This window comes from Mytilus edulis, chromosome 2 (genome assembly GCF_963676685.1).
Source record: "Mytilus edulis chromosome 2, xbMytEdul2.2, whole genome shotgun sequence".
NCBI lineage: Eukaryota > Metazoa > Mollusca > Bivalvia > Mytilida > Mytilidae > Mytilus > Mytilus edulis.
In genome coordinates, this window is record NC_092345.1 from 62,572,079 (window position 1) to 62,598,858 (window position 26,780).

The 26,780-nt window shown below is 30.5% G+C and overlaps 3 protein-coding genes across 3 annotated transcripts in view; 2 read left to right on the forward strand and 1 right to left on the reverse strand.

Annotated features, from left to right (window-relative positions):
- LOC139512602 (EEIG family member 2-like) overlaps positions 1-774 on the reverse strand; it is a 21,525-nt gene extending 20,751 nt beyond the window's left edge. Inside the window, exon 1 of the mRNA XM_071300327.1 lies at positions 323-774. Within this exon, the coding sequence (XP_071156428.1) occupies positions 323-471 (149 nt within the window). The 5' untranslated portion in view covers positions 472-774. The remainder of the gene's footprint in view (positions 1-322) is intronic.
- LOC139512619 (nose resistant to fluoxetine protein 6-like) overlaps positions 1-26,780 on the forward strand; it is a 499,632-nt gene that overhangs the window by 245,213 nt on the left and 227,639 nt on the right. The window lies entirely within an intron of this gene.
- On the forward strand, positions 765-25,802 carry LOC139512600 (uncharacterized). Its single transcript, XM_071300326.1, has 20 exons — positions 765-856; positions 2,153-2,244; positions 5,067-5,140; positions 5,615-5,712; positions 6,261-6,422; positions 6,964-7,066; positions 12,932-13,052; positions 13,551-13,613; positions 15,294-15,423; positions 16,154-16,223; positions 16,728-16,798; positions 17,471-17,562; positions 18,428-18,566; positions 19,239-19,400; positions 19,963-20,039; positions 21,068-21,178; positions 21,759-21,959; positions 22,724-22,845; positions 23,515-23,648; positions 25,618-25,802. Exons 2-20 carry the CDS (start codon positions 2,155-2,157, stop codon positions 25,692-25,694), a joined length of 2,097 nt encoding a protein of 698 aa, XP_071156427.1. The 5' UTR covers positions 765-856; positions 2,153-2,154; the 3' UTR covers positions 25,695-25,802.

A 26,780-nucleotide genomic window follows, 5' to 3' on the forward strand; every position in this document is an offset into this window, starting at 1 on the left:
TACAAATGTACCTTTGTGATGTCACATGATGGAGGGCAAATAGCCATTAGATGTATGGTTGGGGTATTAAACCTTTAGCTTGAAGCTTCAAAGTGTACACTTCCCCTTCGTCAAAAGACTGCAAAGTTGTGTCCACATTAGTTTAGCTATTCAAGAAGAACCTTAGTTATTCAGGTAATAATTCCACTACACGCCCAACCACAATTGCTACAATTTCATCTGATTGGAACTTGAGTTATGAAAGAAAAAAAGATTTCACGACATTCTGGTGTTGTGTGTGGATATCTTACAAATACTGTTATAAATTGGTTGTCATAATTACCTCTCAGATTGAGTTAAAAAGCTTCCTCCATCAATTAAGCGCACTTTAGCATACAGTATTCCACTAACAAAGGGTACTGATGATAACTCTTGTAAACCGAAATCTACTTGAAACTTAAATCGCTTCTTTTTAGTCATGAAGGACATCATTTTAAAGCAATTCACATTTTACAGGGATCAAATTTCTACAGAAATATGAAATCAATCATACAAATTAGTCAGCATCCCAGCTGCTATGTCGGTGACATCTGCCTGAACTTTAACAATACATATGTTTTCTATGATATATAGATTCTATTACATAATGGATAATGTTAACTGTATTTTTAAGGTCTCAATATAAGTGATTTCAACCGGACAAACTCATGTAATCCTTATCTTTTTGGTAAATATTGTAAATCGGATTGAACGGGAACCTGTTTGATTTTAATATTAGTACGCATGACAACATATGATTTCCGTTTCCGGTAAAAAGAAAATAAAAAGCGTCTGCAGTCATTCAAAAAACCTATTCAATTTAATAATTAGAACTTAGGTAGAATATAAGTAAACAACTTTTAATTCTCTTCAACATGCAACTGTTGTTATCTGTGAAATCAAATGAATATGAACAGGTTGCAGATATCTCCCAATGGCAATGGCAAATTAATTATGCTAACAAACATCATCATGGCAAATTTGCCAATGTGGCAATGTCTAAAGGGTCATATATGAAAGTCGTAAATTATTTGGGTATTTTCTTCACAGACAAGGGTAAACATTTTTCCGAAATGATACTATCTGTAATTTTGTTACATGATGCTAAAGTGTACACTGTCACTGTCTTTTTCTTTTAGACGATCAAAATAATCTACTAAATTCGACAAATAACGTTTTTTTTTTTCCCAAAAAGAAACGGTAGCACTCATCATATGAGACCTGTGAAAGTTCCTGAAAAGGATATTTTGGCAAATCATTGTAAAATTTTAACCAATTTGACGTTTATGGAAGTCGAAAAATGACCGTTTGACGCCTGATAGTAAAGGGCATTCCTTCCCTCATAACTGGTCATACAAATTTGGGATATAACAGCTAAAATAGGATATAAATTTTCATTAAGTTGTCATGATTGTAATCAGTTTTCAGAGTTGATGGTCTATGGATTGTACTTACATACATTTGTACCTGCCAACTGTCACTATTTGCGGGGGATTTCCCCCATGGAGGCTCCCAAATTGAATTGAAATTTTGAAAGAGCAATGTTGCATGTCCACCGATGTCCAGACATTGTGCGCGAATTTATTTTAGAATATACAATGCTACTGGACACAGAAAAAAATTGTTGTTTCTGCATGGAGAATTGAACTCGATATCAAAGAATACAAAACTGGCTCTTTTTTGTGTGGTTAAACTAGATAGCTGACATGGTTTAGATTAGAATAAGACCACCGGTATTAAATAATCTATAAAAAAAAAACATCAATATATTGCCATATGACCTTTTGCACTGAAGGGTTAAACTTGCATTACGTTTTGTAAGACGTGTACAGACCCTTTAACAGAAAATAAAGAGATTTGGAGTAAACGTGCACAGGACATAATCTCACACAAAGTCAATGCATAGAAAACATACAAATGATCAATGGTCAAAGTTATTATTCCTGTTCTTCATCTTGATAGTTGCTAGAGGGTCTTCAACAATAAAAGAATCATTAATACCGTAAAACAAGGTCAAGATGGTCCTTCATTACATGATTATTTTAAAAGAGTTGAAACAACCCCTTCTCAGATATTCCTATAGCAATAGTTGATAAATATTAGGGTTCACCATAGTATTTTGTATATTTTTCAGATATGAAGTTTTATGTGCACAGTGAAGATCCAGAAATTACGCTTGTTATTAAATGGGACAAACCAACTGGAACAATAAGTGATTTATCAGAGGTAAAGAGATAACAGGAATATATTATTTTTAACAGTTTCTAACATAAGACATGTTAGAGGGAATAAGAAATTTATAAGGAATTCTTATTGATTAATTGATATTGACACTTTGACATTTACCATGGTTTAGGAACAAAAGTCAAGGTTTTATGTTTTAAACATATATATATAAAATTAAAGAAAACCAAATTTATATTTTAAGGGATATATAGTAATCAGTCAATCAAATTATGTAAGGTGGTTGAGAAGTCCTACATTTTTCTGTAAGTTTTTATACGACGCAAAAATTTTAATTTTTCGTCGTATATTGCTATCACGTTGGCGTCTGCGTCGTCTTGCGTCGTCGTCGTCCGAATACTTTTAGTTTTCGCACTCTAACTTTAGAAAAAGTGAATAGAAATCTATGAAATTTTAACACAAGGTTTATAACCAAAAAAGGAAGGTTGGGATTGATTTTGGGAGTTTTGGTCCCAAAATTTTAGGAATTAGGGGCCAAAAAGGGCCCAAATAAGCATTTTCTTGGTTTTCGCACTATAACTTTAGTTTAAGTAAATAGAAATCAATGAAATTTAAACACAAGGTTTATGACCACAAAAGGAAGGTTGGGATTGATTTTGGGAGTTGAGGTCTGAACAGTTTAGGAATTAGGGGCCAAAAAAGGGCCCAAGTAAGCATTATTCTTGGTTTTCGCACCATAACTTTAGTATAAGTAAATAGAAATCTTTGAAATTTAAACACAAGGTTTATGACCATAAAAGGAAGGTTGGGTTTGATTTTGGGAGTTTTGGTCCCAACAGGTTTTTACGAATAAGGGGCCCAAAGGGTCCAAAATTGAACTTTGTTTGATTTCATCAAAAATTGAATAATTGGGGTTCTTGGATATGCCGGATCTAACTGTGTATGTAGATTCTTAATTTTTGGTCCCGTTTTCCAATTGGTCTACATTAAGGTCCAAAGGGTGCAAAATTAAACTTAGTTTGATTTTAACAAAAATTGAATCCTTGGGGTTCTTTGATATGCTGAATCTAAAAATGTACTTAGATTTTTGATTATTGGCCCAGTTTTCAAGTTGGTCCAAATCGGGGTCCAAAATTAAACTTTGTTTGATTTCATCAAAAATTGAATAATTGGGGTTCTTTGATATGCCAAATCTAACTGTGTATGTAGATTCTTAATTTTTAGTCCCGTTTTCAAATTGGTCTACATTAAATACCAAAGGGTCCAAAATTAAACTAAGTTTGATTTTAATAAAAATTGAATTCTTTGGCTTTTTTGATATGCTGAATTTAATCATGTACTTAGATTTTTGATTATGGGCCCAGTTTTCAAGTTGGTTCAAATCAGGATCCAAAATTATTATATTAAGTATTGTGCAATAGCAAGAAATTTTCAATTGCACAGTATTCAGCAATAGCAAGAAATCTTCAATTGCACAGTATTGTGCAATAGCAAAAAATGTTCAATTTCACAGTAGTATTGTGCAATAGCAAGAAATTTTCAATTGCACAGTATTGTGCAATAGCAAATATTTTCAATTGCACAGTATTGCGCAATAGCAAGAAATATCTAATTGCACAATATTGTGCAATAGCAAGAAATTTTCAATTGATTGGAGTTATCTTTCTTTGTCCAGAATAGTAGTTGAATCAACTTAAATCATTGTTTTATACAATGCACAATGTATATTCACTTTTACTACCAACTGTTAAATTAAAACACTCTTTACCATTCAGTGATAACAAGCACCTTTTGTTACATTTTAATATTTTATGATGTATTTAAATGAGTAGTTATTGTTGCAAACTCCATTAGAAATTTGAATTGAGATCAGTTTTGAAAAAAGGGAAAGGGGGATGTGAAAAAAAAATGGTGGGGGGGGGGTTAATTTTTCTCATTTCAGATTTCATAAATAAAAAGAAAATTTCTTCAAACATTTTTATGAGAGGATTAATATTCAACAGCATAGTGATTGCTCAAAGACAAAAAAATTATTTTAAGTTCATTAGACCACATTCATTCTGTGTCCAAAACCTATGCTGTGTCAACTATTTAATCACAATCCAAATTTAGAGCTGAATCCAGCTTGAATGTTGTGTCCATTCTTGCCCCAACCGTTCAGGGTTCAACCTATGCGGTTGTATAAAGCTGCACCCTGCGGAGCATCTGGTTGTTTCTGTGAATGTTTAATACTAATACATTAGTATGTATCAATAACAAACAGGGTACAATTCTCTGCCTAAAATTTATTATATGGCTTCATTTAAGCATGCCTTAGTGTGGCACAGTTTCAGAATCCTTGCTCGTCAACTCTCTGTTTACTGAAACTTTTATATATAGATATGTTCCAGACCATATGACTTGAGTATTTGGACCGTGTACGTTCCGACCGTATGAGCATTTTGAAAAAGTACGCTAATTACAGTCCAGACCGTACACGTACGCTCCAAATACTCATTCGGTCTTAAACATATATTCAAAACAAAATGGCCATGTATCAAATTAGATATAAGGAAATGTTTTTTGCAGTTTTCTAGATAATTTCAATAAGAGTTTCTGATATTTGCTACTCACCATGCAAGATGTTTTCAGATTCAACTCTCTTCAACTTCCTATTTAATGAATGCTTTTGTTTATAAACACCAGGAATTATGTGAACATGCTTTAACATGTACTGGTAATGCATTTTAATGTTCTTTTCAAGTTCCTGATCACTGAAAACTTAGTGCAGAGGTATCTTAGCTGATTTGTAGCTTACATCTCTTCTTGATAATGATTAGTTTTACAGTAATACTTAGAAGAACTGTTTTCCATTTTTGTTTTAGATTGTTACTGAAAGTTTAAAGAAAAAGATTCACAATATTATGAATGAAAAGATGCAGCTAGTCTTTAAAATTAGGTCTGTATATCATGGAATGTATTATGGGCATACTTGCTCTGTAAAAGTATCAATGTTTGAAGGGATTCATATTATTCAAAAATGCATACTACATGTACATGTATACACAGCTCAATACTGTACGATAAACTGCTGGGCTTAATTCTAGAGATTTTGTAGCCTGCTCATAAAATGTATATGTTTATATTTATGTTAACAGTATTCTTCTATATTTATGTCTACTTATCAAGCATATTATTCATTGTTTGATAAAAAAAAAAACATAAGAGTAATTCATAATATAACATTGTTAAAAGAGAACAATGAAGATATATATAGTGAAGAAATGAATTGGAATGAAATGGATGATAAAAAGACAAGGGTACAACAATTAATTAACTAATAACTTCAAGTAAAATCAAGGATGCTAGGTAAAAAAATTAATAATACACAAGAAATTTTCTTATTAATGGTTCATTAGATGTGTATTTACAGAGGAAAAATATTATCCAAAGACGACGCTGTGACTAAGAAAATAAAAAATATGGATGATGTGCATGTTCTCTTGAAAGTCTTGAAAACTTCTAATGAAGGTTTGTATGTAAAAAATCATGAATACATGTAGCTTGAAATAATGTTTTGATAAATTTATGGTATGTTTCTGTATCCTTTACTCTGTTCTTATTACAATATTTATATTATATTATCCATGCATCATTTGTCTTAAATAAGAAACTTGTTAGTATTACACTGAGTGGTCTGACTTTACAAAGAAAAGATTGTTATGAAACTTCACAGGTTATGGGTAAAAATTAGCATATATATTTTTGTCTTCAATTCAATTTCAAATAATCGACACTGGAAATTCTAATGTTGTCTATATCGGATGTATAGGTTTACACCTATCAAGCAAAATACAATTAATCAGTGTATAATAATTGTACATCAAACTGTTGAAGTAACTGATTTTTTTTATTGTGTTTGACATCATACTTATATGGTAATTTATTCTTATCTTTCTAACAGAAGTATATAATATGTATGTACCAAATTAATGTTGTATAATGCAATTGTTAACAAACTAACTTTTCTTTGATACTGAAAATTTTATAGATGATTAAAAATTCCACATTTATTGTAGATCAGAGATGCCAGAAAGTAAAGAAATCCTCAGATATTATCAAGGATTATATCTTAAAGGCTAAAAATCTGATGGAAAAACACAGAGCAAGAACTGCTATATTGTTATATGAAGAGGTTCTTGCAATTGACCCCAAATGCAGTGCAGCTTTCACAGGACTAGGTAAATTGTGTTGAGCAAATATTGTAATAGAACAAGTCTTTTTATGAACCAAAAGCTGAAATAACACAAGAAATATTGGGCTTAATGTTTTCCCTACTATCCCCAATTTTAGTTGAAAAGTCCTGCTTTAGTTTTCCATCAGATTCGTGCCAGTTCTCACATTTTTTCAGGATTAAGAGTAGCACTTTTCCAAAAATTAACAATATCATACTGAAAATAGAAATTATTCTTAAATGTTGAAGCTAAAGAAGTTCCAAAATCACAATTTAGTTTCTAATGTGTTCATGACAAATTACTTATTCTGTTATTCATACATATCTGTCTTTTACTTTGATGTGAAAAAAAAGATAAAAAAATTGAAACTTCCTATAAATAAATGCATGTTTAAAACTAAAAAAAATAAACCTTTGCCGTTTTCGAATTCTTTGTTGATCTGGCCAGGATAAAGCATCGGAAACATTAATTTTAATGTCTGAACAGTTTAATACTCATTCTTTTATGTTTTAAAGGTGATTGTTATTCATATTTTATGTTTCTTTAGTTGACTGTTATTTGCAAGCAAAACGACCACAGAAAGCTTTATTTTATCTCAGACAGTTACAGAAATTACAGATAACAGATACAACCAGCCAGGTTTTATTTAGGTATGCATTTGTATATTCTTGATGAGAGAAATCTTTAACTGGGGGAAAAATGATACAATAAACTATTTGTACTATCATTTTTGTGGCTTTGATATTTGCCCTGAGTCAAGACTGAGTCTAGAATTTGTTCAAATTTTGTTTGAAGATAATCATAGGCAAGTAAGAAAGTTATAGCAATATTAGCTTACATAAATATCTTAATTTTTATAGGCCTGTCTAAGACAAGATGTAAAATTGTATACCATTGTCCGTCCATCTGTCTGTCTTCCCGCCTGTCTGTCTGTCGTCCACACTTCGGACAATTACTAAAAAACTCTTCCAGCAACTTGTATGAAACTTTGTTGAATTGTTTATATCTATTGACGTAAGCTCCCTTTCGATTTTTATAAATTTTTGATTTTTCGTTTCAATGTTATGAAGTTTTATCCTTAAAAAAAGGGGGATTTTCCAGTTTTCGGACAATACTCAAAAATGCTTCCATCAACTTTAATGAAACTGTGGTGAATTCTTTATATCTATTGACGTATGCTCCCTTTTGATTTTTATAAATTTCAGAATTTACGTTTCCGTGTTATGAATTTTTATGCTAAAAAAAGGGGGGATTTTCCAGTTTTCGGACAATCACTCATAAACATTTCATAAAATTTTATGAAACTTTGGTGAATTGTTTATATCTGTTGACTTAAGACACCTTTCAATTTTTATAGATTTATGATTTTTCCAGTTTTTGAAATGGGCGTATCATGAGCTTATAGTGCAGTTGTTTATTTTTTATAGACTTTTTCAAAGCACTGAATCAGGTAAAATAAGATAAAAACATTTGATATATGTATTTCTTTTCATCAATAAAGGAGAAGCTTTTTTGGCTCTTTAAATTAACCAAAAATTAAAAAACATGAATAATGCCATTCATGCACATTGCATACATTTTTATACGACCGCAAACATTTTTTTTGCGTCATATAATGGTATCATGTCGTTGTCGTCCGAAGACACATTTAATTTCCAGACAATATCTTTAGTTTTAATGAATGGATCTCTATGAAATTTTTACCAGAAGGTTCAATACCACTAAAGGAAGGTTGGGATTGATTTTTGATGTTGTGGTCCCAATAATTGGGGTCAAAAAAGGGGGCATAAAATGAGCGTTTTTGCAGTTTTCAAACAATATCTTGTGTTAAAGTGTATGAATCTCTCTGAAATTATACCACAAGTTTCCATACCATGAAGTGATGGTTAGTATTGACTTTGGGGATTATGGCTCAAAATGTTTTGGAATTAGGGGCAAAAAAAGGGGGAAAAAATAGGTTTTTCTGGTCAATGGACAATTAAGACAATTTAAAAGCAGTGTAAGGGAGGTAATTCAAAAAATTTCACATACAATGTTGGGTATGTTCCGATATACCTCCCTTACACTTCTTGTAAATAATGTTTAAAGGAATGTCAGGTTTTGGACTAATTGCAAAAAAAGGGGGGTGGTAGAAGTTTTCAATTTTTTTTTTCCAAATTTCTCAAATTCCAAGTTTTTGAAAAGTTTGAAGAGGAAATCTTTAATCTCACAATATTGCACAATAGATTTGTATTGTGTCAGAAACTCATATTATGTCAAAAATTTTATCACAATCTAAATTCAAAGCTGTATCAAGGTTGAATGATGTGTTCATACTTGCCCAAATTGTTCAGGGTTTGACATCTGCATTCATATAAAGCTGTTCCCTGCCGAGCACCTGGTTGAAATATGAACCTTAACCAAAATGTAAGTATTATGCTAGTCTTGATAATCGTTCTAATTGTTTCTCCTTTGAAGTGATGTCATAGTGGCAATTACCAACTTTAAGTTAAAAATATGCTTATCAAGTGGTACTTTGGCTCAACAGCACATTTTGTATTTTGTAACCCAGTAGAAAAGCACAAAAATATTTGTGGTTCAATATATCTGTTTGGGCTCTATTGCTTTATTTGTGACCCAGCCAACCAACCAAGATGGCTACCATGGCTAAAAATAGAACATAGGGGTAAAATGTAGATTTTGGCTTATATCTCTGAAACCAAAGCATTTAGAGCAAATCTGACAGTGGATAAAATTGTTTATCGGGTCAAGATCTATCTGCCCTGAAATTTTCAGATGATTCAGACAATCAGTTGTTAAATTGCTGCCCCAGAACTGGTAAATTTAAGGAAATTTTGCCATTTTGGGTTATTTTCTTGAATATGATTATAGATAGAGATAAACTGTGAACAGCAATAATGTTCAGCAAGGTAAGATCTACAAATAAGTCAACATGATCAAAATGGTCAATTGACACCTTAAGGAGTTATTGCTCTTTATAGTCAATTTTTAACAATTTTTTCGTAAATTTTTGTAGTCTTACAAAAATCTTCTCTGAAACTACTTAGGCATATTTAACCAAACTTGTCCACAATCATCATTAGGGTATGTAGTTTAAAAAATGTGTCAATTGACCTGGCTAGCTAACCAAGATGGCCACCATGGCTAAAAATAGAACATAGGGGTAAAATATAGATTTTGGCTTATGACTCTAAAACCAAAGCATTCAGAGCAAATCTGACAGTGAATAAAATTGTTTATCAAGTCAAGATCTATCTGCCCTGAAATTTTCAGATGAATCTGACAACCAGTTGTTGGGTTGCTACCCCTTAATTGGCAATTTTTAGGAAATTTTGCTGTTTTTGGTTATTATCTTGAATATTATTATAGATAGAGATAAACTGTAAACAGCAATAATGTTCAGCAAAGTAACAGCTTCATGAAAAGTCAACATGACCAAAATGTCAGTTAACCCCTTAAGGAGTTTTGGCCCTTTATAGGCAATTTTTAACAATTTTTCGTAATTTTTTGTAAATCTTTAAAAAAATATTCCCCGCTAAAACTACTAGGACAAATTTAACCAAACTTGTCCACAATCAACATTATGGTATCTAGTTTAGAAAATGTGTCTGATGACCCCACCTGAGAACCAAGATGGCCGACATGGCTAAAAATAGTACATAGGTTGAAATGCAGTTTTTGGCTCATATCTCAAACACCAAAGCACAAAGCATTAAATCTGACAAGGATAAATATGTTACATAGGTCAAGGTCTATCTGCTCTTAAATTTTTTAGACCAATCAGGCAACCTGTTGTTGGGTTGCTGCCCCTTAATTGGTAATTTTAAGCAAATTTTGTAGCTTTTGGTTATTATCTTTAATAGAATTATAGATAGAGATAAACTGTAAACAGCAATAATTATCAGCAAAGTAAGACCTACAAATAAATCTGCATGATCAAAATGGTCAATTGACCCCGTAAGGAGTTATTGCCTTCTATAGTCAATTTTAACAATTTTCATAAGGCCACACCAATTTAATTTCTTGCTCTACGGATTTTTGGACTCCAAAATTTGGGGCGAGCGAGCGATTTGAAAATTTTAATAAAAAAATATTTAATTTGCAAATTTTTGAGGCGAAGCCTGAAAAGTAAAGGCGAGCGATTATAATTTTTTTTTGTAAACATAAAATAGTAGGTTTTGACAATATTAAAACTTGATTTATCACTTGTACTTTGACATTTCTTTAATTTCTGAAGTATTTTTTCCCTGTTCACCAAGAAATAATTAAATCTAGTCTATGTATATGTGACTGACAATGAGACAATTCTCCATCCAAGTCATAATCAGTTTGGGGGCAACCCCTTAATGTTATAAATATCCCTTTTACATGTTTTATGAGGGATCAATATAAGTAATAATATATTTGTTTGTACAAAAGGGCTCATATTTTCTCAAAGAACTATATATCTATCTGGTATTAAATGGTCAAAAAATGTCCAAGAATTTTGTAATATTCCTGGACTTTTCACCATGTTAAATTAACACATTTACTTTAACAGTTTAATATTATGAAAAATAAGTCATGTAAGTGGACCCCTCTTTTAGAAAGAGTTTTTTAAAATATGATGAGTACAAGTTTTCAAAGGTTTTGTATAGAAGAACTATACAAATCCTTGGTATTTCTATTTTCTTTTCTACAGCAGTAAAATGACCCCTCGTCTGAGGGAGGGTTGTTCTCAACCTGATAATAACAAACACAGGTCAAAGTACGACCTTTTACACAGGGCTTTGATACAAACCAAACAGCAAGCTATGAAGGACCCTAAAATTATTAGCGTACACAATTCGAACAGGAAAACCAACGATCTAATTTATATATCCAAACGGGAAAATACCAATGTACAACATCAACAAACATTAACTGCTGAACGACCGGCCCCTGAATCAATCAGGACAGGTGCATAAACATGCAGCGGCTATGAATAGTTTTGTTTCGCCAGCATACAATATAATTGTATGTTGAAGGCAAATCCTTCAGAAGTTCTTTGTACTTTATTCTAACAACGAACATTTTTTTTTTATAGGGAATATAAGTAAGGGAGAACGAAACCAATTTTTTGTTCTTTACAGGTAATCCAGCTGTTATAAATTCATATCGGAGCACTCCCATTTGGATAAATTAATAGGTTTCATACTGAAACAAATATTCTCACAGATATTTACACAGTGTGGTGGGGTGCTTTTATGTTTGAAATCGTTATATACAGGTTAGACTGTGATTTTAAAAACAAATGTTGATATCTTTTTATAATAATTACAAAAAAAAAAAAACGGTGCGGGAAATGGACAAGATTACATTTCCGGACGCGGGAAGCGGGAATATAAAAAAAATAAAAAAATTCTGTTTTGAAAAAAATAGGTGCGGGCGGGTCCGTCGAACAAGGAATCAAATTGGTGTGGCCTTAATTTTGTAAATTTTTAGAAAATATTTTTAACTACTGGGCCAAGTTCATTATAGATAGAGATAATTGTAAGCAGCAAGAATGTTCAGTAAAGTAAGATCTACAAACACATCACCATCACCAAAAAACAATTGTGTCATGAATCCATCTGTGGCCTTCGTTTATGATATGCACATAGACCAAGGTGAGCGACACAGGCTCTTTAGAGCCTCTAGTCGGTTATTATCTTGAATAGTATTATAGATAGAGGTAAACTGTGAACAGCAATAATGTTCAGCAAAGTAAGATCTACAAATAAGTCAACATGATCAAAATTAGCAAATCTGACATGGGGTTAAAATTGTTTATCAAGTCAATATCTATCTTCCCTGAAATTTTCAGTTGAATCAGACAACCAGTTGTTAGGTTGCTATCCCTTAATTGGTAATTTTTAGAAAATTTTGCTGTTTTTGGTTATTATCTTGAATATTATTATAGATAGAGATAAACTGTAAACAGCAATAATGTTCAGCAAAGTAACATCTACAAATAAGTCAAATGACCAAAATGGTCAGTTGACCCCTTCAGGAGTTATTGCCCTTTATAGTCAATTTTACCAATTTTTCTTAAATTTTTGTAATCTTTTGCAACCAGTTGTTGGGTTGCTGCCCCTCAGTTAGTTATTTTATAGAAATATTGCAGGTTTTTGCTATCATCTTAGATATTATTATAGTATCTAATGATATCTTAAACTATAAATTATGATTTTAATCTTATTTTATTTGATTTCTAAAGCATCAGTAAATTCAGGTGAGCAAGCCTCTAGTTTATTTTGAAAAAGCATTTTACATTTGTTTGTATTTAAACTACAAACAGATGTATTACTATGTTACTTTATTTTTGTTAAGATTTAGAAAATCAGATTTATGATTAGAGCAAAGAAAGAAGCTGAATTTAAACAATATGGATGGATTATCTTGATTTCTTTAGTTTAATAGATGATTAAAAAAAATGCAATATTTTTTTTGCCTATTGGTTAAGTAAATTGACAAACAGGTGGATATATCAAACATACCATAGTTGTTTCTTTCAGATTTGCACAATGTTATTTGAAATTAAGTGAAGCAGATAAGGCCATTGATGTTCTCCAAAAGTATTGTATTGATTTAAAGAAGAGTGGAGGTACAGACACACAACATAAACACCAGGTTCAGGTATGTATCACCAAATTTCTAGGCAATCTAGGAACCTGATGTTCAGTGGTTGTTGTTTGTTGATGTGGTTTATAAGTTTCTCGTTGTTTGTTTTTTATATAGATTATAGATTATAGATCGTTGGTTTTCCTGTTTGAATGGTTTTACACTAGTAATTTTTGGGGCCCTTTATAGCTTGCTGTTCAGTGTGAGCCAAGGCTCCATGTTGAGGGTAATAACAGTTTTCTTTTTTCATATTGTGACTTGTATGAAGAGTTGTCTCATTATCACTCATACCACATCTTCTTACAACTTAATGTTTGTTTCATTATCCAACAGTTTATAAAAAATACTATTGAGAAGATATGATATTTTACTGACAACTGAAAGATGAAAGAATTGTAGCAGCCATTTTTTGAAGATTGTTTCCCCGTTAGTTCTTATCTCATTACTCAGGATGTACTGGTCAGAGGGTTTCACCTAAGACAACAATGAAATCATATTATTATTATTTTTCAGGTTTTATTAGCGAAGGCCTATCTAGTTAAAGGAGAAAAGGATATGGCCATAGTTTTATTGCAGGTAATTTTTCCTTTTATCCAATCTTTTCAACTAGACAGTACAAATATATTATTTTGAAGAATTTAATCTAATATTTGTACAATGAAAAAAAAAATTTTAAGGTCTGTTTGCATTTGTATGTTCTAGCTTATCATTTTAGCTGTTCTATTACCGTTTGCATTACTATCACACAAAAAAGTTTGTGTCAAACCCTTAATGAATAACGAACCACCTATTGTAAAATGAGTTTTGGTTGACAAATTACATTACTGTTAGATAAGAATGATTACCTTTGTCGTTTAGGGCCAACTAAAATTAATTAGTAGATTTTCATCTAAATTTTTGAAAAAAATGGGGCGGGTAGGAGGTTTTTATTTTTTTTAATTTTATTTCATATGAAACTTTTGTCACGAGTTCTTCATACCGCGGTGGTATAAGCAAGTGTAAAATAAGCTTATATCATGTATATAACATGCCGTATAAGAAATCATATATAATTTTTTAAACTATTTAATAAATATCTCTGATTGGCAACCACTGCTATACATGTACATGTAATGCCCCTTTAAAAAACCTATTTGTAGTTAACATCAAAAATGAAAAGAAATGCTCTCTTCAGTTGGACTATACCTACACCAAATTTATTTTGCTTTCTTAGCGATGGTTTAAAATTAAATTAAGACAATGTATTGGTACAATTGTATGCAACACAAGTATTATGAGTACAAAATAAAATGAAAACTCAGTGTTGAAAGTAATTATGATGTAAAATATGAACTTAACCAAAAAGAAGTTGTTGTTAAATGACTACATTGAGGGTATTGGGACCAGGGAAATTCTATACTACTTTAGTATACGAAGTCTTAAGTATAGAAAGTCCCTGTTGGGACAGAGGGTGTTTGCTGTTTGTCAACAAACAACGACAGCCATGGGTAAATCTAAGGGCATGCTATAATAAATGTGTATGTTTGTCGACTTTTTTGGCTCAATATACGGTCATAAATCTGACAAGTTCGTGCTTGTGTCAATTTCTTTAATGCAGTCATGTTTTTTGTACCAATTTGTTCCACAATTCTTGCACTTTGGATCACTCACAGTCATTGTTTTATACTATAAATAAAAAAAAAACAGTTTTCTACTGAATCATTAGTGACATACTGCAATTTGCGTTCTTGGACACATCGTTTTACTCGTAACTCGAATATTTCATGCCCTTCTCGTAATCCATCTCTTTTCTTGTAGATCATGTTGTCATCATAGAGCAGCACAATATGTCGATTTAATTATTTTCGTTAGATAACTTGAAGAAATACAAAACCGAAATTTGAAACAGGAAGTTTTGAATGAAACGAAATAATCGATGATTCCCGGTAACCGACGTGAACAAAATCCAGAAATCGATTCGTATTTTTTTTAAATAAAAAAAATTGGGGCAGGACGATTTCAGAGGGGTGGGCAGGGATGAAAATCTATCAATTAATTTTTAAAAATTGTTACAAACTTGGCTATCTCCTAAATGCATGGTTTACATTTCTATGATATTGGTGTTCATTGTGATAACAATCATACTTAGAACTTTGTAACATTGCAGAAGTATTAAAAACCGGTAATTGAAATATGGTCTTTTTAGACTACTATTGCAAAAGCACAAGTTAATCTAAAATGAAACCCCATCAAAGTCATATGCTTTGTACATTTCAGGGAATATTGAGACAGGATAAAACTTTTGTTGATGCTTTAGTAGAATATGCACCCCTTTTGTACCCTCTAGGCCCAGCTCAGAGTGAAGAAGCAATGACAATTTTGTTAACTTTACTAGCAAATGATAAAGGTAAATATACTGCCAAACTCATACCTGCCAACTTGCCCATGGGGGTTTTACGTGCAAGATGACTCTAATAGTTCTTCAAAACCTTCATGGGGGACCTTGTAATGTCTTTTGATTTTGTTTTTTGGCTTCTTTATACTTTTACAAGCCTATAGCCATTGTAAAATTAATTGTTTTGTTTTAAATTGTGGACAAAATTGCTTCTTCAAAATTTCCATTTGGGAGCCTCCATGGGGGAAATCCCCCAAAAATAGTGACAGCTGGCAGATATGGCCAAACTGAATGAAATATTCATCTTTATTGTTTTAGATTTTTTTTGTAGTGTTGAAAATTAAAAATAAATATTATGCATACAGCAGAAGTGTATCGATATTAAGTTACAGATTACATGTCATTTTCTTATGTGAAAATACCATTTTCAAATATAAGGGCATATAATGTAATCTATGTCTGTACTTCTGTTATTCATTTGATATAAAATCAAACTATTTACTTTTTTCTTTTCTTTTATTTTCCATGCAGAAATTAGTCTTTATTTTTGTTACAAGTATAATGATGACTTGCAGAATGATTTTTTGTCTTGTCTACAGAGTAGTGGAGGCAAGTTCTCAGCAACAGAATTGTATATGTTTTACAAAATGTGTCATACAAATATTTATATTATCTCATATAATCTGTTTAGGTTATCTTTTATTGTAACTGGCTTATCAACAGCTTCTTTAATTTGTTTCAGACAATAGTTACATTAGAGAGAAATTCACATGGGCTGTTCAACAACCAGATGGTCTTAAGATCTTAAAGAGGTTTGTTTTTGTCTCGCCTGCAAAGAAAGTTGCAGTAAGTGATACAGGTATTACAATGATGCAATGGAAACTAACTATATTAAAACATGAATGTGTCCTCAGTACACGAATGCCCCACTCGTACTATTGTAGGTGGGGCATAAAAACATGATTTTATATACAAATTAAATTTTCATGACTTTGGCAAACCTAGAATAATGTAAGAAACAATAATGATAAATTTCTCTGGAGGATTTTAACAGAAATTGCGGTTTATTCTTTTTTGGAAAATTTGCTCATTTATCCGAATTAAAGTTTATAACATCTGGTGGATTATTTTTTTTTAATTATAAATATATTTTTCTTCTCCTTAAATACTTTTAAATATTATGGTTCCTTATCCTTATTTTTACATGTAACAGTAAGTAATTTAGAATTTAGATATTCAATATACTGATAGTATTGTGAGGTGTGTTCCTTTTATGAGTTCACACACATATATTTATGTAAATCTTGTATTTTTAGTGTGGCAGGGAAAGCATGGTCCGACATAGCTTCTTTGGTGTTCATGGCTACATCTGTCAGAGAATGTGGAGGTACTTAAACAAATATTTTTATAATTCAAATGTAAAAGCAGAGATTCTAATAAAATGGTTTCCTAATGGATAATGTTATAAAAGTATAAATTGTGGTTTCATGAAGAAACAAAATATTTTCTGTTTTGGGAAACTGTCTCAAACCTTTAAATGCATTTACTTCTAATTTATAGAATTTTATAGGATATTTTCCTTGTTGGCAATCATTCCACAGCTGTTCATTTATATTTTTTTGTTAATACAGTTATGTATTATGAAAATAAATAAACTTGAGATCACATGATTGCCCTGTGAAAATAAATTGTTAGTTTTGGTCATAACATGTTTTATAGTGGATATCTTATAAAAATGATCAGATAAGTCTTTACTAAAAAAGTATAGGATGAAGTAATAGAATATGCAATTAATAATTGGTAAAAATTTAAGAATGCCATAATGATCAGAACAGACAGAAACAGTTTTTTTTCTAGAATTGGAGACCACTTTAATTTTGAAAGGACTATCTTACCTACAATTAATAAAAACCTGCTGTTTTTATGTATTTTGAATTCATATTTTCTGTGGGTTATTTAATAGTTAGACAATTGTGAATTGATTAGAAATTGTTTATAACATATTGATTGTATTGTAGAGTTTAACTGTGTATTGGTAAATAAAACAATATAATTTTAGGTGTTGATGAGGCTGTCTCTATCATGGAACATGCCTATGATTTGAAGAAGAGTGACCCACACACTCTGTTGACATATGTACACATGCTGGAGGTATTTATAGTCATTTGATGAGTTGTTTTTTTAAATCAAGCTTCAAACTTCTGTCTGTACTTTTAGTCATTTATTTCGTTTGCTTTCATCAAACCCATGAATGCTTGGTAAGATAGGATGACAAAATTCCCGATGAGCATTGAACACAATGATGCCTCAAAAATTTATATGCATATAAATCATTAAACTGGTTTGAAGTAACATCTTTCAACTAAGGTTACCAAACATTTAAAAAAAGACTTAATATAATTCAGAAAAAAAAGTTAATGGACCATTGTACAACTGAAATGAGATGTGCATTTTTTATGCCAATATGTTCATTGAAAATTTTTGTTCATAAAATAGATGACCGTTAATCAAGGGATGATTTGGTAGAACATATATAAATGCTGGAAGGTTCTCTACAATTGATTTATAATTCACTTACACCTTACAAGCAGAAAATTAGTTTTAAGCTATGTTGAAGTGACTAAAGTGAAAAATACCTTTAAATATTTTGGGGAATGTACTGTAGATTTAGTAATTATTGGGCACTTTTGTAAATCATGAAGAATGGACCAAAATATGAGATTATTTATTGCAATGTCAGGAAAACTGTTACAGCTTATCAGCTATATGTTATAGATCTCAGAGAGTGAGTTCTATTTTTGCAATACTCACACCATCATATTATATATAATTATTTGCTTTGATAAAAACCTCCCAATATTCTGTCTGTTTTTGCTAAAAATTATCATTTTTGTAAAGTATATAGTTAGACAGATGAATTTGTTTTAGTTTTATACAACAATCAGAGATGTTTCTTTGATTGATAATTTCTAGTAAAATAATATTTTTCATTTACAAAAAGATTCACGTATTTTAGCTGATAGGTAAACAAGACATTGGAATACAGCTTATAAAGAAGTACCTTGAAGACTTCCCTGATATGGCTATTGGTAATTTTACATGCAGGAATTTACACAATTTTACCAAGTTCTTGTCTACTGAAAAGTTTTCTGCAGGTATGTTTCCATCAAATAGTAATTTAAATACTGTTCATCTGTTTACAATGCCACTATGTCTAACCTATAAAGATTTCTTCCCCAAATTAAATATGGCCTCATCATTACTTAAAAATTGATAATAGCATAAAAAATATTCTGAAAATGTTGAATAGGATAAATTGTTATCTTTACAGAAATGATACATTTACTATCTTTACTTCAAATTATAAAGGTTCCAAACACTTTATATATTAAACATGGCTAACCATGGCTACCCACTAAATTATCTAAATTTAGAAAAATAATCATGCATGGTTTGAAAAAATTAATGTTAGGACATTTTGAGTTGTAGGGTTGGTAACAATTTATTTATACTACACATGAAAATGATTTTATATGAATATATAATTATTTGCCAGTTCCATTACAGGGGAATATAGACTTTCAGAAAAAAAAATGTCATATAAGAATAAGTGTTAAGTCATGGTGCAAAAGTGTTTGCATTAGGGTGCCAATCCCAGAATCCCAATGGAAATAGACTCTTTATGGATTCTTAGATTCTTTAGTCCAAAATGTCAGTTGTGTTTATTTTGTTATAAAAATTATAAATGTCTTTTTATTTTAAATTATTTTTTAGCACCAAATCATGGAAGGCTTGTCATTATTAAGATATATGAATTTATTTTTTAGCTTTAAATAAAGAATTAGTGGTAGAATCTACCACACAACAAGAAGATACCTTTACTTTTAATCCTGATCAGTTGTACCTCCTAGCATTACTACATACATTGGTTAAAATCCTGTTTGTGAAGGGTTATCTCAGTGTGTTACCTGTCATTACAGATATACTTGGTAAAGATATATATATATATGATACAATGTATAATAATAATAATAATAATAATAATGATAATAAATTCTTTATTTAAAGAGGGTAAACACAGTTAGTTACAATTACTAATCTTCCCTGAGGCCCTCATATACATGTATGCAATACAAGTAAAAACAAAATGATAATAATAAGAGAAAAAAGCAAACATACAACATATAAACACAATATGTTAAACGAACATGAAATGTTCATTTGCATGATAAATTATTTCTTCTGCACTATTGAAAAATTAAGCCTCCCATCCAAAATAACATTACTGATTAGTACAATTTTTATTATTCTTGATATTTGGATAATGAAACCTCAAACTATCAAACCTTAAAATCCACATTTGTACTTCAGTTTGTTTTAAATAAAAGGAGAAATTTTAAGTTCTTTAGACCATTTACCAACTAAATATATTGTAAAACATGTACTTTTAATTGTTCAGTTCTGTTGCTGTTATGATTAAAATGGTTGGTAAGGGCTAAAATCTATTTACTTTTGCAAATTGTAGCATATATGTTCTCTCAATACTTTCAGATCCAATATCAGTCAACAAAGATCTACACCTAACGAATATTAGGAATGAAGCAGCTTATTTCACATGTATCAGTAAAGTATGTATGTGCATTAGGTAGCTTTAGGTTCAATATGTACCTTTTAAAACCTGTCAAAAATGTTGATACACCTTTTAAGTTGCAAGAGAATTTAACTTGTGATTTTTTTATAGGTAAACTTGTATATTTTCAATCTTTCAAAAAGTTTTTATAGTTTTTATTTCATGAATAAAATTTCCTACTAAAGGTTTTAGAATAATAGAAGATGGGGCATGCTTGCCAATGAGACAACTTTTCACAAGAGACCAAATGACATGTATTTCATTGATAAAATTTCCTACTAAAGGATTTTAGAATAATAGAAGATGTGGTATGATTGCCATTGAGACAACTTTTCACAAGAGAACAAATGACACAGAAATTAACAACAATAGGTCACTGTATGGCTTTCAGCATAGTCAGCTATAATAGGCTGGAAATGACAAATGTAAAACAATTCAAAAGAGAACAGTCTAATTTGTGTACGAGAAACAAATATGTAAAACCCCTACAAATGACAACCTCTGAATTACAGAAACCTGACTTGGGACAAGCACATACATACAGAATGTGGCGGGGTTAAATATGTTAGTGGGATCCCAACCCTCCCTAACCTGGGACAGTGGTGTAACAGTACAACATAAGAACAAACTAACAAACTATAAAAATCAGCTGATAAAGGCTTAACTCATCGGATGGATACAAATAGAAATACATCTGAAAAAAATCACAGGGAGGACATGGCTGGTTTGTTTGTTTGAAGGTTTTCAATTTTATGCAAGAAAAGATGTTAGAGAAGCTTTCATATTGCATTCTTTTTATAAATGTTCAATACATTCCTAAATCTTTTATAATTTCCACTTTTGTATATAATGTTATATATACAAAATTAATTTTTATTATCAAGTTTCATTTTCTAGCATGTAATTGAACTAATTGTGGCAAGAAATTTAAGTTAGCAGAAAAGTAACGAATGTTTCATGTAATCATCATTATTTACATCACTTTGTCTAAGACATGTACCGCATTATGATTTATTTTTCTGACAGGTGATGAAAACCAAACATAATTTACAGTTTGATCTAGAGAAAGAAAAGTTTATATATTTGGTTGGTGATAGTCACTGTATAACGTCTGCATGGCAACATATAAAATTCAAGGTATACCTATTATATGCAGAGCAATAAATGCCTATTTGATAATTTACTTAAACAGTGTCTATTTTATGTCTTTTGGCATGTAAATATTTTCTATTCCTATCATTGTTCAAATCTTTTGCCCTTTCACAATGCTAAGTTGCAGTTTTATATTATCTCTTTAACTGATCAATTGGTAATTTTTTGTTATCTCATTGCTAGTAAATATTAACATGTACAATGTCAGTTCATTGTAATAAAAAATATACTTACCAAAAATGGCATACTGTTGATCCATTATTAACTGTGGTATACCAATTTTCGTGGAATAGGGTGAACCAAGAAATTAAATGTTCAACGATGAATAAATCTTTAGGCTTCTGTGAAGAATTTGCTAAAACGAGCAGCTATTTAAAATAAATAACAGTCTTGCATTTTACAGTTAGCTTGAATTTAAGGATGCCTATGAAAGAGATGTGTGTGATTCTAAAGGGACATTAAAAAGTAGATTTTTCGTTTTGTAATTTTAGGTTTAATATAAAAACTTTCTGGAAAATGAAAAAAAAAAATATCAATTCATGTTTTATCTTGACTTTGTGTTTAGGAAGAAACAGTTACCATACATCCAGTATTATCAACAGGGACTAAAATATGGCATTTAAGGGAAGAGAGCCAATTTTATCCAAAGATAAACTTTTATAATGCAATTAAAGTTATTCCTGATAATGCAGCTGTTATGCTATGTTTTGGTGAAATCGATTGCAGAGAAGCCTTGTTACTATGTGTTGAGAAAGCTAAATATGATGTGAGTACTTAATGTATCTTTTTAAACTTTAATTTTTTTAGAGGACCTCCATCAGGATTCATTAGGTAGTAGGATCATCCATATATATTGGTGTATCAATAATCCAAACTGAAATAACAAGAAAAATTAAAAAAAAATAAAATGCTCAAAAGTCAAAAAGCTTTGTATGATTGTTCCCTAATGCTTCAGATGGTATTGTAATCTTTGATATGAAGGTCAAGGTGACATACTTGTTTTAAAATGGTATTATACAATTGCATCTTTATCAGAAGTTTGGTTGACTTGGTTGCAAATTTTGTCAGAATGCTTGCTTAAACATTTTAATTAAGATTGACATCTGCAAAAATGAATATTTGGAATTTCTTGCTCTTTTTTACAGGTTTACTAGATTTGATTGGTTGATTGAATTATCATATTCTGACCACTTAATTAATAATCTCCCGATTGTGAAAAAAAATGGCTCACAATTTCTAATGTTAAATATAAATGTTGCCATATGCAGATTTTTAATTCTGAAAAGTCTTAGCGTACTGTTAAGTCAGAAAAATATCAGAGTTACCAGTTAAATGTAGGATGTTTGTAAAATATTAAAAAAATGACATTGAGTGCTTCATTGACAGCCCTTTTTTGTTTAGCATTTTTAAAACTGTCAAACATTTGTTGTTGTTGTACATAGGTAAAGTAATTAACACTGAATGTAGAAATTAATATTATTTTGTATATTTTTTATATATATATTTTATATTATATTTTTATATTTATAGAGTATAGAAGAGGCTATTGATAAAGTTATAGATATATATATAGAAGTTATCAAAGATTTATACAAGAAATATAATTGGAACATCTATATACACCCTGTAATGCCAGTATTGGATATCACAAGGTATTTCACCTCCCTTTCAAATCATATCTCCTTATACATTCGAAGATTCCAATATCAAATGATATGTATGCTACAAACTTTGTGTATGCTTGCTAACAATGTATCCCCCTTTTTCTTTTATTTTTATCTTAATTCGTTTTTAAAAGTTTTTATAAAAGAGTTTTTTTGCAGGTTGATAATGTGAATGTTTCATTTTGTGAGACATTTTAGTGTTCAACAATAAGAAAATATGAAATGTTAGTCAAAATTAGGCACAGGTGTGGTACTACAAGAAGATAACAGTTATACATTAACAATAACATAACTACACATTTGCAAGCAAGACTGACAATAAATACATTTAAGTGATATCATACAATAGAATTGAAATATACCATATTTGGTTGATTTGTTTGCTTAGTACTTATAGACCTCTTATTTATGTCTCTCTTCAAGACCAAAAGGGTGTAACATGCAGGACACTCATGTTACTTTTCCTGGTTTGTTTCTGGAATCCTTTCTCCCAAATTTCAAAAATATAGGTTTACTGAATTTTGGGGTTTGAAGTGGTATAAATGTAACATGATATTTTATATTACATTTGTATTTGAATGAATAGTTTAGATCTAAAAGAAAATCATTCAAGCAAGCTTCTTCGAAAGTCTGTATATTCTTTCTCTCTGATTTTAGATCGCTTGTAATGCAGTTTAATTTAAGACTTAAACATAGAATCAAGAAAGAGTCAACAATGAGGTGGCTACAATTTGTGGATGAGTTATTATATACTAATGAAGATAACAGCTTAGTTTTAAAAGACTGCTACAGTGAGTATATGCTAAAAAAAGAAAAAAAGATATGGACAGATGTTGGGGGGAAAAAAATCAAAATAAAAAAAAAAAAATCAACAGAGCAAAAAAATGTCAAACAACCACAAGTCACTACCAGGTCTTTATGAAATTTCTAGACCTTTTAAGAAATCAATTGTCATTATCAATCATCTTAAAAAGCAATTTTTTTTCTCTTTTGATTCCTTTTAACATTTTATCATCAAGGGTCTTTATGATTTACAATAAAGTATAATTTTTTTTCGTAATTGAAAGCTGTACAGTGACTTGTATTGTTTACATCTTGATCCTTTGATCTTAAGGGACAGTTTTCTCATTGACAATCATACCACATCACCAAAAAAATATCCTACCAGGAAATAATTAGCAGGAAACTATCAGAAGAATTATATCACATATATGTTAAAGTTGTACGGTCTAAAGGAACTTTGATTTAATTTTGGAAAGGTATGCCTAGAGAAGTGATTTGTAAGTGCAGTTCTGTTCAATAAAATATTAAATATCACTGCAAATATGAGCATATTGTTAAAACTTCATATTAAATATGTAGCATATTTACCTAACGGTATCAGGATATAGGTTTTTAGTCGGATCTTAACATGTACTTGTGATTTGTTTACAAACTGGTATTGATAAAAATAAACAAAAAAATGTTGAAATGTTCAGGACTTAATTAAATCTGTCTTTGGATAAGATGATGCAAGCATACGATTTGTATTGCGTCTTACACTTTGAGAAGCAAATAATCTTTAACTACTTTATTAAAATATTGTGTAAAAACGTTGATTATGAGCTATGAAAGTCAAGTGGCTTGAGCATTTTTCTGAGTAAGTTTTAAAAAATTTCAAAGAAATATTTTTTACAGTGGATTAGCTTTCATTAGTCTTCACTATCCTGTAGATTAACAACTTTTGGTTATATTTATAATTCAGAATCTTCATTGAAGGTGGAGCACGAATGCGCAGTTAATTAATTACATTGATGTGCCATTTGTATGCAAGAGTGACATTCCTTTGTATTACATGCCGATTCGAAAAAAAGTTATGCGAGTATTTTCTCCCTTTAACAGGTTCATTATTTTATAATTAAGTATAGGTTTCTGATTTAATTTTGAATAATTACAAAATATATCAGTTCAATGTATTTCAGTTTTTGTTATTGGTGTATCAAAGACATTGATGAACGAATATAATTTCATAAATTTGAAACATTTAAAACGATTACATATAAAGAACCTTTCATCAATTTTGAAAAAGACTATAAATGAACGCCAAATTATTTATCTCCTTCATGATAGATTGATTAAAAAATGAACCAGAGTTATCTAATATTAATCACAGAGAAGGACTAGCAAGCAATTTTTAATTGTAGCTTATTTAACATTAAAACAATTTTCCACTATAAACAAATGTTACTTTATACAAATGTAAGGACTTTGTTAGCTAAATCTACAAATTTTATTAGATATTATGAATTTTGATTACAATAGATTAACATGCTAAAATATGAACAGGATTGTTTAAATAATGATTAAAATTGGATGGTTTGAGTGCTCTTAACCACCTTGGTTATTGTGTGGTAGCATGCTAGCCTAAAGAATGGGCAGTTTGTTGGTTTGAATCCCGGCAAGTATAATCAAAGACATACACATTGGTAATTGCTGCTTCCCTGCTAAGCACATGGGATTTAGGAGTTAAAGCAAAGACTGGTCAACTAGCAGTCAGAATAATGTGACTGGGTTAGGTGGCATGATTTCCTGTGAACTATTATCTTGTTAACTTGCACATTAAAAATCCTACTCCACATGTGGTCAAAGTACAAATTAGGGTATATTCTATGACTCTATACAAAACTACTGAAAATTCATCATTAGGAATTTTTTGTTCATTCATAATAGATATAGCCCTATTGGTAATTTTATACATATTTTTTCTCTTTTTTTTTTTAGAATTTGATGGAACTCATGTTCATCCAAGATATACAGCTTTACTGGAAACATCCTTAAGAACTTGTACAGATTTGTGATGTTAGCTTTTGAAGGCATTGTGTCTCTGTCTTCATACTATTGACTTGTTGTTTAAGATTATTTTTAACAAGTTTAGCAGGTCTACAATATATTCTTATCAAACCTAACAATTCTTGTATATTTTTTAATGAAATAATCTTAAGTTCAGTATAGGTTTATGATTTTTTTGAATTTTTATATTTTATGTTCTTCCTCAGATTTTTCCTATCCTTTAGTATCACCAAATCTTCAGTCCTGTTTTTCATTGCTATATCTGCAGGAAGTATTTAAATGGTTCTAGATTGATTGATTGTTGGTTGCTTAACATCCTGTGGCAAATATTACATACATATAAAAAAAGAAGATGTGGTAGTATTGCCAATGAAACAACTCTCCACAAGAGACCAAATGACACAGAAATTAACAACTATAAGTCACTGTACGGCCTTCAACAACAAGCAAAGCTCACTACATAGTCAGCTATAAAAGGCCCTGAAATGACAATGCAAGACAATTCAAAGGAGAAAAATTAACGGCCTAATTTATGTACAAAAAGTTAATGAAAAACAAATATGTAACACATAAACAAACGAATATACATACTGAACGCTGGTTAAACATGTTAGTGGTATCCATCCTCCCCTAACCTGGGACAGTGGTGTAACAGTACAACACAAGACCGAACTATAAAAATCAGTTGAAAAATGCTTAACTCATCAGATGGATAAAAGTACAAATACAAGTGGACGTGGCAGGGTACTTGTATTTCCCAACAACAAAAAGACACTAAGTTCAAATCTGAGAGTACTGGCAGTAACTAAAAGCTAGTTCAAAGCCATTAAAAACTAACCAACATATTCATGCTGGAAATTAGGACTACCACTCGAAAATGACGGTAAATTGGATTAGGGATAATATTGGTATTCAGTGTTTTCTTTACTGGTCATAATAAACTGTACGCTATATTGAAATCAATTGTCAGATATCTTAAATCATATAATGTGGCAGGGATGCAATGTAAGGATTATTGCAGCCTCACATAAAAGTAGGTAACTGTTTACCTGCCATCTATCTTTTTTGGCAGCATAGAACACATTGATGCCCAT